The sequence below is a fragment of the Akebia trifoliata genome, chromosome 6, assembly GCF_017979445.1.
Source record: "Akebia trifoliata isolate Shusen 1 chromosome 6, ASM1797944v1, whole genome shotgun sequence".
Taxonomy (NCBI): Eukaryota; Viridiplantae; Streptophyta; class Magnoliopsida; order Ranunculales; family Lardizabalaceae; genus Akebia; species Akebia trifoliata.
In genome coordinates, this window is record NC_141380.1 from 4,124,939 (window position 1) to 4,137,115 (window position 12,177).

General features: G+C 35.6%; 1 protein-coding gene and 1 pseudogene across 1 annotated transcript; both read right to left on the reverse strand.

The window, feature by feature from the left end:
- Nucleotides 1-358: 358 nt before the first annotated feature.
- Nucleotides 359-1,975, reverse strand: LOC147399731 (pentatricopeptide repeat-containing protein ELI1, chloroplastic pseudogene; annotated as a pseudogene).
- A 3,826-nt stretch (nt 1,976-5,801) lies between these two features.
- Nucleotides 5,802-7,516, reverse strand: LOC147399732 (alpha carbonic anhydrase 7-like). The gene is made up of 7 exons (XM_086446547.1): nt 7,426-7,516; nt 7,103-7,320; nt 6,873-6,979; nt 6,658-6,772; nt 6,344-6,508; nt 6,202-6,255; nt 5,802-5,897 (listed from the first exon to the last, which is right to left on the reverse strand). The coding sequence occupies exons 1-7, from the start codon at nt 7,514-7,516 to the stop codon at nt 5,802-5,804; spliced, it is 846 nt and encodes a 281-aa protein (XP_086302673.1).
- Between the last annotated feature and the right edge of the window lie 4,661 nt (nt 7,517-12,177).

A 12,177-nucleotide genomic window follows, 5' to 3' on the forward strand; every position in this document is an offset into this window, starting at 1 on the left:
AAACATTTAATCCACTATACTCGAGTGGTTAATGAGAAACATAAACTTACAATAAAGTTTCTGTCCTCCAACAAGTACCCACCCATTCTAGGTAGGATTGAAGGATCTCAAACTCATGTAATTATATTTCATGTTAGGTGATTCATGATTGTACACCTCTCCATCTTCAGCAGAGTTTTCTATTTCTCACAAGTGCATTAGGAAGATCCATAGACCCTCCTCTCAAACTTTATAAAACGTAAATATGAGACTTCATCTCAAGCAAAAAAAATCGCATTCATAGATGCTATATTATTTCCTTAGTCCATCATGATCAGATTGAGCACCATAAAATGTCGATGGCCATCTGGTCTTTCACTCACCAGTAGTCTTGGCAAGAACAAATCCCTCCATTGAAATGGTGAAAGCGATTACTATCTCTTAATATTATTTCTCTTCTCACAATCTTTGAGATGAGCTTTATAGCAGAATGGCAATCATCACAGACCCGAAGATTCTTCACAATTCTAATTAGTGTTCCTTCTGGACCATTAATCAACCCAAAAGCAATTGCTAGTTTCTCACTATGGACATTGAGAGATTGGTCCTCGTCCTCTATGTCGCACAACGAAGAGTCCACATTCGGTTTATAACTTTCAAGCTCCAACAGCTTAGCTAAATCATCCAACTTTGCATAAATTTTATTACTTTGGGGATGAGATTTATCTCCTGCAAAGAACTGATGAACAACATTGTCCAACTCTATCCAACTTTTACCAGGTATTTTCTTCATTCCCGAGATCTTCTTCATCCGTCGCACCTTTTTCATGCCATCGTAATCTCCCATTCTAGCATATGCATTGGATAGAAATACAAAAGCCCCGGAATGCAGAGGTTCCAATTCTAAAATCCGTTGTGCAGCATGTACACCAAGTTTAAACTCTCGATGGGTCCTACATGTTCCGAGCAAAGCTCCCCAAACAACAACATCTGGCTTGATGGGCATCTCACTAATGAACTCATAAGCTCGTTCAAGATGGCCAGCCCGGCCAAGGAGATCAACCATACATGCATAATGTTGTAGTTTGGGAACTATAGAGTACTCACGTGTCATGCAATGGAAATAAAATTGGCCCTTGTCGACCAAACCAGCGTGACAACAAGCACATAACACACCAACGAAGGTAATATCGTTAGGCAACATACCGTGGAATCTCATATCTTCAAAGATCCCAATGGCCTCAACTCCCTTTCCATTCATCGCCAACCCCACAATCATCGCACTACAAACAACAACATTCCTCTGAGGCATCATATTAAATACTTGAAACGCATCTCCAACCATACCACACTTGCAATACATGTCTATTAGAGAAGTACCCACAAATAAATCCGATACATAACCATTATCCTCCAAGAAAACATGTATCTTTCTCCCTAATCCAAGGGCACCCATATTCGCACAAGCCGATAAAACACTAACGAGAGTAACCTCATTTGGCTTCACCCCTGCATCACCCATGTCTTCCAACATTGCTAATGTCTCACAAAAATACCCATTTTGAGCATAACCCGATATCATACTCGTCCAAGAAACCAAATTCTTTTCGGACATCCCATCAAACAGTTCCCTAGCAGACACCACGTCTCCCCACTTAGCCAAACCAGAAATCATGGAATTCCAAGAGACCACATTCTTAACAGGCATCTCTTCAAACACATTACGTGCAAATTCAATCCCACCGCATTTCGAATAAGAATCAAGTAGAGTTGTTCCGACATAAACGTCCGCATAAGTACCAAATTTTGTCAATTGGGTATGGATTTCTTGTATGGGTCTAACCAAAGAAAAGGTGGACACACATGCCTTGAGCAATGGAGGAAATGTAAAGCGGTTGGGTCTGGTTATAGGGTCGGTGGCATTGTGCATTTGAAGGGTATATAAATAAAGGGCATTGCTTTCTAAACCGGGTGTTTCGGAGAAGGATTGAATCATGGCATTGAACAAGAAGGTGTTGGGGTTGTGGGTTTGGTTGAAGATCGAAAGGGCGTAATTGATGGCTCGAAAGTGTCGAAAGAGAATACTAATGAGATTGGTAATAAGGAATTGGTCTTGGTGGAGGTCTAGAAGGAGAAGACGACAGTGAATTTGCTTAACATGGTTGATGGTAGAGGAGAGTTGTAAGAGGGAGTGGAAGGTCCTTTGTAGGTTTGGTGGTTTTGTTCCTTGCATTTAACAGCATTTGAGAAGAGTTTTTTCTTTTTCTTTTTTCTCTCTAATTTTGACGCCTTAGTTTTCTTTGGTCTCTCCCTCTCTTTCTAGTTTCTATGAAGACTATGATCTTCTCTTTGTGGTTAAAACAGTTGAATATAACGGTCGAAAAAATTGGAAGAGTGTGATCCTGTACTCCATGGAGTTGAATAGCTATCCACCCAGCTGTCATTGGAGTGCCACATGGCAGTATTCTTTGGGAGATTGTAACGGTTTTAAGAGTGAGTATTCATGTACTCTGTAGAGTTGGATACCCATCCAACCAACTCTCTTAGGGATGTCGCATGGCACAATCTTTCGAGCTATTATGCGAATATTTAGCTCACTTGTATAGTTAAACTATAACACCAAATATCAGTTTGATCGATTGATGTAAAATGAGTACGAGAACATTCTACGAGTGAAACAAAATAGGGAAAATTACTTAAAAGGATCCTCATAGAAGGGCTTTTTTCTAAATGGTCCCTAAAATTTAGTAAACTTTTCTTTTCTAAATGGTTAATTCCTCATTATTGGCAAACTCACATCTTTTTTATTTACTGTTAAGTTCACAATTTTTATTGTCGAACTCACCATTATTGTCGAGTTCACCACTTTTATTTATTGTCGAACATGACATTGGGAAAACCCACCCATTTTCAATTTTTGAATTTTTTTTATTAACATACACGGAAATATCAACTAAAAACTTAAGATAACGACTTATTTAGATAATTTGAACTAAAAAAAAACCATTTTTGATCGATTTTCATCTAAAAACTAAGAAATGAAATGAAAACACATCTTCAAAATATTTGAAAAAAAATCATTGAAAATGACTTTTTCTTCATTCTTAAATCCTTTTCGAAGGAATGGAGTCTCTGAAATTCGATTGAGATGCCAAAAATCCAATTTTTTTATATGAAAACGATGAGGTTGAACGGTTAGAACATTTAATCTTGAGAAATGTGGGAGATAAGGCTCGAGGACCGTTAAGAAAATAAAAGTTTACTAAATGGACTATTAACCACTCAAAACTTAGGGACTATTTAGAAAGAAGTCCCTCCGAGAGAGTCCTTTAAGTAATTTTCCCAACAAATTAAATAAGATGGATGGAAAGGTTAAATATTCAACTTAGCTACAAATAAGCATAATTTCACGTCATAAATTAGAATAACTATTATTATACAAATTTGAAAATATTAGGACTAGACAATAAGATACTTTAATTCATTCAAATTATTAATGAAGATTTTTTTTTTAGAGAATTACTTTATCTTATTTTTCTTTGTAGATTCAATATTGTCTTTTAGTGTGTGTTTGGTAACCTTCTGAACTCTGAATGGAGGTGGTCTACCTTTAAAATTCAGATTTCAGAAGTTTTATTTCTGTAGACACTCAAATTTGATCGGGCTCTCGATGCAAAATACTCCAAAAATCCATAAAAATTGAAATGGGCCCTAAGGCCCAAACTTTCAAAAATCTAATTTTTATTTTATTTTTTTCTTTTAATAAATGTCCCATAACCCTTTCCACATTGCCCATGGACCAAAAACCCACCTCACCACTTCTTTACATTTCTCAACCTATCTCAACCCTAACCCAATTCATCTCAATCCATTATTATACCCAAGCCCAATCTACCACCTAAGTCCATTGGACTCAATCCAACTATCCTACCCAAGACCAACCATCTTACCCAAACTCAATGCTCAACCCCAAGTCCTAAAATCACAACCAATCATCCAAGATCATCAAGGTAAGACACATGTCACCACCTCAATTTATCTCATTTATTCAACTATCTATCCCCATCACCTTTCTCTAAAATAATCATTTACCCACATCTTAACCCATACCTTCATCTAACCTACCCTCATCATCCCTACAAACCCATCTTTACAAATCAAACCCACACCCTTCAACCTATCTAAACACTACTTCTCTCCAATCAACACACCAAAACATTCCATCTCTATACTTTTGGGACACATGTCACCACATCCCTCACCCTCCCAAAACCTAACCAACTAATTATTTACACAACTTATTCTTTTAACCTAAACCCACTCCATTCAATCTACATAACACTCAATCAACAAATCAATATCTTATATTCTCATTTTTTAACCAAACACCACTTCTTTTCACCCCACCCAACATTCAACCCAAATGGGTTGAAGGAACCAACCATTTGGAATACAAATGACCTATTTATACCCCTTTTTACAAATACCCTTCAATTATCCTGAATTTACACACACCCTCTCTCACAAACCTCAAATCATTTTATTCATTTTCATTATTTCACCCAACTATACCCTTAAAAATAATCTCCAAACTCCTATAAAATCCTCCTATTCTCAACACAATCCCCTTCTCATACTTGAACTCACAAGACTTAAAAATTACTCCCTCTCAAACTACAACTCTCTTTACTTTCAACTCACCACTCACGCTCAACTCACTACTCACTCTCAACTCTCTACTCTTTTTCAAGTAAATCAAGGAAGCACATCTCTTGAAGGTAAAGAAGATCAAGGTGGGTTTTGGACAAAAGAGAAATACTCTCCCTCTCCCCTCCAACTTTTCCCTTTCTACTTCTCCAATTTCTTTACACTTATGCACATCACACAAATGATTGAGCCATAGAAGAGTCTGTTTTTTATTAAGGAGGCCATCAACGATATAAACCAACATCAAAGTCCCCCGCACTCAAGGGCACATACCGAATTTTTCTGACCTATCTTCTTATTTTATTTTCAAAATGATCGAATTCAAGATTACTACTAATGGTGGAAGGAGTAGAGTGCTTAACATTTTCCCTACTCTCTAATATGGACCCTTTTACCTAAATCCAAGGTTGGACTAATGAACCTTCTCCATATGAGAGTCACTAGATGTCAAAAATGATTTTTCAAAAAATACATCACAGGTGACCATTCACACCCTTTTGCAAAAATAATGATGGCGACTCCAAAATCCAAAGTGGGAGAGATATTCGGAAACGAAAATCTCATGTCCACAACTTCCATTTGTGTCATTTTAGATTTCAGACTTTAAAATCAAAATTCAAAAATTTTGAACTAGTGATGGGGGGCATTGGATGAAACTTCTAAAGTCTGATTTCTAGTTTTCAGACTTCAAAAGGGATACAAAACATAAAATAAAAGAATGCATTAACTACATCATGGGTGATACTTATCTTCAAAGATTTATCATGAACATTGTTTAATATATATTTAATTCACATTTGGGTTGAACTTAAAATATGTGTTATAGACCCATTCAATCAGTCGGAGTTGGTAAGGGTGGAGTCCTTTTCTCATGTTTGTATGTAGTCAATAAAAACACAAAATATGTAGAAAGAATCTCATTATTTCAACTAACATTACATTAAAAAAACCAATTGCAATACATGCATCGTTACATCTCAAGTTGAAGTTAAGAAAATTGAGTGTTGGAATACTCCCAAGCCAGACTCTGAATATACTCCCAACTCCAAAGAAAAGAAGACAAATCACTCATAAGTAACTCATCTACAATTCGTGATGGAATTCTACTAATAATGTCAATTATTAAGGTTGTCTTCGTGGCGTCTTAATCTATAGAGGTGGATGTCGCGCTTGTTAAGTGGTTGCAATGGTCTTGCATTCTTCTCCGCGGACTGCAATGAAATAACCATTGACATAAGATGTTGGAAAAGAAACTGCAATGCATGATGGGTACATGATAGATGTGTTGAATCTAGTTGGTCCTTGATCATCAGTGATGCTAGACACTATGATCCAAATTTAGGGTCACAAGGGAAAGTTTGGTACTTATATATATGGGGAATTCTAATATCCAATGCTTTATTGAGACGTTAGTAATCTCTAATACTTTTCTTTTTCAATAATACTCTAAGTTGTTTTTCATGCTCAGATTAAGTTTATCCATGGACACAACTTAACACAGTATTTGGAACTTACATCGTGAACGGCTTTCCTCAATAACTCAACTTGTTGTCTTGAAACAGTCCTCACCTGAAGTCATTGAGATTTGAGTGAAAAACTTATTGGAAGTTAAAGAGAGTTTACTGTGAAGTAATTGTAGTAAGGTTAGGGAAATTACCCTTTTGTTGATGGTCCAAATAACACCTTCACTACAAGGAGGAGTAGTGAGGGAGCCAATATATCCATAATATTTCTTACCACCTATCTTTATGTGCCTTGGATCAATCACACCTACATTTATCCCTTCTTTTTTATCTGATATAGACCATATCTGATCCTTCAACTAAGATTAAAAAAAACAAACAAACACCCATGTAAGAAAAAAATCCAATTGCCCGACATTTACATGTTGGACCCAGTCGAATTGGCATGTCTCAGGTTAAATTTTAGACCAGATTAATTACTGGGTTGGGTTTGTTTATGAGCTTTTACCTCAGAGAGAAATGTATCAGGTTGGCCTATATTGTACATAATTCCCACTACAGCTATCTTATTGGCCGATCTGTTGTCCGAACTTAGGTGAACCATATGTAGCTCCAGATCAAAACTGAGAAAAAATGTAGACCAAAATGTCATTTAGTATCCATTCTTAGGGTCCATTTGAGGTTAGTTTCTTCTATACTAAGAGAGTTAGTGATTTGAAGCACCTCTTGCCATTGATGGTGTGCTCAGATGGTGAGTGCCAATGGCATTGTTGGAGCATATAATCAGTACCGTTGATCTGAACTGATCCAGCACTGCCCTCCCATTTAAGCTGCAAACATGGTCGACCAATAAAACATCAATAAAGAAGATAAAATTTAGACTCATGTTTGGCGGCTGAGCCCCTATGGGATCGACTGTAAAATACAAATAGAGCTATTAGAGGTTCGTTTACTGATATGTCATGGCCCCTATTCATGAGCGTTGCATTGGAAGGCTTGTAATTCCACTTCAGCTTCTCTGATTTTGGCACCATTTCCACTCTTTTATTTGATAAATCTATTGGAGACTGCATATCTCCTTTCTTACAAGATGCCCACTCTTTATGAAGCTCTCCCCATTTATCAGGTCCCTTACCACTCCCTTGTACATAATCAAATTCTTTCTGGTTCTCTGCAACATTTGGAAAAAAAAAAAAAAAATCATAAATTATAAGTAACAAAATCCTTTACCCATATGATCCATATCTCACTTAATATTAAAAATTGATTGCATTACCAACTTCTTGAGCTATGGCTGGCCTTGCATGTAAAATGAGAACTATAAGGAGGAAACCTAAAATTAAGATGGGGTGGTCTAGATTGTTCATGTTTCAAACCAAAACACTTGAACAAGAAATAATAAACAAGTGAGATTCTTATTTCTTGCGGAAATGCTAGAGAGTTCTGACGCATAGATTTATATATATAGCAATCTAAGGGTCCGCACTTCTTGGTGGGTTCTTAGAGTCCCATTCAATGGGAGAAATTGTATATTGATTTGATGACTGATGAGGAAGTTTCATGGATCCAAATCACTAGTATGAATGGTTAAAAAAACAGAATCAAACAAGAGAGAGGAGAAAAAAATATCTTCTTTGAAAAAATAAAATAAAATATAACGTGGGGATATCTTAATAGGGTGATTTCACATACCCCTCCAAATTTTGATGAATATTTGTGATATCCATGTGTTTTCAAATTGATGACATGCCCCTTGACCTAAGTCTTCTCTTAGAGGTTAAGAGAAAATGACCTAAATGCCTTTTTCTTCAATCTCTATCCTAAGCCACAGATTTTTTAACTAAAATTCAGTCATCTTCAAGTGCTTCCACCTTTTGGATAAATTATTTGTAACTTGTTTTTTTTTTTTTTTTTTGATAAGTAGCATTTCATTCATAAAACATAACTAGATTGGTCGAGATGACCAGCCTGGCGAGACCTTACAAAAATACGCTATTCATGCATAGAACAACAAATCTCATCCCAATTATACATAAAATCCTCGAACAACAAACCCCTAAACTTCTTATTGACTTTGGACCAACAAAAAATATGACCCTAAATGGATATAATTGTATTTAAACAATCTTTATGTTTCCCCTCAAATATACGTTTGTTCCTTTCAAACCACAACATATTGCGAATGGTGTAATACTCCACAACTTCCTCTTTGCGCCGCGAAACAAGTACCCAATTGACGACCAACAAATGAAGAGATCCCTTACTATTTTAGGTAAGCATGTTAGAACCCCATATAACTTAACAAAATGAGCCCAAATATCATGTATGAACTTGCAATGAAGGAGAAGGTGCTCCGATGATTCTGCATTATCCATACATAACACACAACAACTCGTCCTACACCAATCACGTCGCATAAAAAAAATTCACCATTTGAATCTTTCCTAGAGACGTGGTCCATATGAAGAAAGTGATTTTACTTGGTACTTTTGGACCCCAAATTGAAATATGAGAAAATAAAATATCTCAATTATTGCACAAGGATTGATAAAATGAGCGCACCGAAAACCTTCATCCGTACTTGTCATCCATACTCTCTCATCTTCTCTTCCTATACGTAACTCGATACATAAAGCGTCATCAACTAATCTACCAACTTCTTGAAGTTCCAAATTGTTAATGTCTCTCCGAAACCCAAAGTCTCATACCCATTCTCTGCCCACGACTCGTCTGAAAGATGAGATTGATAGCCCTTTTTATGAGGACATGGAATACAAAGTTGGAAATACCTCCATTAGGGGTTGATTACCGCACCAAGTGTCTTCCCAAAACCTTACCCGGTTGCCTTGACCCACTTTGAATTTGATTCTCATTTTGAATAAAAGAATGATCTTCATGATGGCTGTCCACATCCCGCACCCATGAGGATGTCTAGTTGGTTCACTTTCCCACCCTGTCCGCCTAGATTCGTACTTGCCTTCTATAACTTATCTCCAAAAGTTGTTTCCATCAGTCCCAAACTTTTAGAGCCACTTCACCCTCAATGTCAAGTTCATTTCCTCGAGCATCCTAACACCGATACCACTGTGCTTCTTGGTTGAACATATTTGTTTTCAATTTACTAGATGATGTTTTCTACTCCCATCTCTGTCATGCCATAGAAAATAGTCTTAATTCTACACTTCAAGGTATTGAAAGAAGAGAGAGAAAATATACTAGTATACTAAGTAGTATACTTTTTATCAAACTCAATTTACCTTATTTGGATAGATAATTAGCTTGTCACATTGCTAGTTCTATTTCGATTCTTTCTACTATCGAGTCTCAAACCGCTACCCTCCTGTAGGAAACTCCCAGGGGCATCCCCAAGTAAGAGGAAGGTAAACTACCCATTTGCCAACCCAACGAGGCTACCAGAAGAGTGATGCATCTAACCATTCCGACCGAAAATATCTTACTTTTTCTCATGTTAACTTGGATACCTGAAATCGCTTCGAAGCAACACAACAATCCATCTAATCTCCTTGTCTGATTTATAGATTCGTCCAAGAATACTAATGTATCATTTACGAATTGAAGGTGTGAAATAGTAACGGTACCTGTTTCTACTAAAAACCTCGAGAAGTAGCTATTCACTACCCCTCTTTCCATCATCCTCCCAAATGCTTTTGCCACTATGATAAATAAGATAAGGGATAAAGGATCCATTGTCTAAGGCCTCTAGTGCTCTTAAGAAACCGTGGGGTGTCCTATTCAGCAGAATCAAGTAAGAAAGGGAGGAAACGCACCTCATAACTCAGGAAATCCATCTCCTATCAAAACCCGTACTCCCCAGCATATATTCCAAAAATTGCCAATTGACGTGATCGTAAGCCTTCTCAAGGTCCACCTTTCACACTACCCCTAATTTACCAAATTTCAATTTAGAATTAGTGCACTTGTTCGCTATTAAAACCCCATCCAGAATATGTTTTCCTTTGACAAACACGCTCTGATTGCACCCTATTAACCCTTGAATGACACCTTTTAATCTTTTAGCAAGGAGGTTCGTGATGGTTTTATCGCTAGTGTTAATCAAACTGATGGGCCTCAAGTCTTTAATATCTTCAGTCCCCACCACCTTTGGAATAAAAGTGATGAAGGTACAATTAGAATTGCGATCCAACACTCCATCGCTAAAGAATTCATTTATTAGCACAATAAAGTCACACTTTATTTTTAACTTATTCAAACCCTTAGAATTTTTTTTATCAAAAAATCTATCGACTTCTAATTTCCTAAAAATCCTATCTTGTTATTGAGGTTTGAATGAGATAAAACCTCTAGGTTGAGGGTAAAAGTTTTACCCCTAAAGACTGAAGATGGTAAGTTTGAGTAGAAAAATCAACAATTTTGACTAGAGGTTGAAAATGAAGGTTTTTAATTAGAGATTGAAGTTGTGGGCATTTAGGTAATTTTTCATTTATTTCTTAGAGAAGACCAAAGTCAAAGGGCATGTCATCAGTTTTGAAGTATAGGGGGTTTCTCAAGTATTTGCTAAAACATGGAGGGGTACATATATGTAAATAAATGAAAAACCAATTAAGGAAGAGGCACTAGGAAGGTTTTGCCTACCATGTTTACTAATTATACTTAAATATAAATGAGGACTAAGGAATGATGTAATAGGCTGGCGGCCGCTTGACAATGGTCAACCTTTCATATAATGATCTAGTCAACATTATAATATCTGTTGATCATGATCCCAACAATAATCCAAATAAAAAATATAACAACAAAAGAGAAGTTTTGCTTATGAATAATAATTTTTTGACGCCCAAATAAAAAATATAATATAATATCTATTGATCATGATCCAAACAATAATCCAAATAAACAATATAACAATAAAAGAGAGGTTTTGTTTATGAATAATAATTTCCTGCCCCCCTCTCCCATCACAGAACCGTAGATCATTTGCCTTGAGATACATAAAATCATAATTTTTTCTTGTGTATCCTAAGCAAATGATCTATGATTCTGTGATGGGAATGTATGTCACAGGGGGGAGTCAAATTATCACGACTCTTTTTTTTATTCACCTCTTTCACAAATATAGATATTAGGTTTGGATCCCTCAATTAAAAAAATATAATCGCCTCTTTTGACGTTTTGACTTTGACAATTTTATTATCTTAAATAAAAGAGTAAGGTTAATAACCTTTTGAAAATGATATGGGGTTCATACTTGAAAGAAATAGAGAAAGAAGGTTTGTTTCATACTTCTGTCAGCATTTATTGTAGAGATTGGGGTTCGTTAAATGATTTTTGTTTTTCCATTCTAGTCTATCTAGAGTTTAATGCCTTTTTGAAAACAAAATTTTAAAACTAAAAAATGTGACTCGACTCATTTGTCCATTAAGTTGAGTCACATAAAAAACTCGTGATAAGTGAAATAAAAATATTTTAAATTTATAAATATTTAAAGATAATTTTATATTTAGAAAATAAACAAAATATTTATTTTTTGTCTTCGTCAAAAGCTTTATATGTATGGTGGAGTAAGTTGAGTTTCTCACCTGACTCGATGCATATTCGAGTTCTGACTAGGGGTGTCAATGAGTCGGTTTTGGGTCAGTTCCACATATATCGAGAACTAGACCCTAAATAAAATATCGGCTCCGGTTCTCATTGATTGTGATTCCGGGTGTGAGATCTTTGAAAATAAAACTGACCCGACAAATACTTAATACCCATCGCGTACCCATGAAGATGGATTATGCTTTTTTTTTTAAGGAAAAAAATATGAATATCCAATAAAATAGACCATTATTAATAAATGTAATAATTTATATCGTAATTCTTCAATTGAAATTAATGATCAACAATAAATCCTTCAAGAAAATCAAAATTTTGAAAATAAAATCATAGAAAATTATAGTATGAATTATTTATTTATCGTTGAACTTGTATAAAAATATGAAAAATGCATGTGAATTCATGTAGAAAAAAGGTAAAAATTAAAGACTTTACATTTTCTTTATATTCT

Coding starts and splice junctions, on each gene's coding strand:
- LOC147399732 (XM_086446547.1), bottom strand. CDS start 7,516: ATGAACAATCTAGACCACCCCATCTTAATTTTAGGTTTCCTCCTTATA. Junction 6,773..6,872: donor CACACCATCAATGGCAAGAG/GTGCTTCAAATC, acceptor ATTTTTTCTCAG/TTTTGATCTGGAGCTACATA. Junction 6,509..6,657: donor CTGATACATTTCTCTCTGAG/GTAAAAGCTCAT, acceptor TTTTAATCTTAG/TTGAAGGATCAGATATGGTC.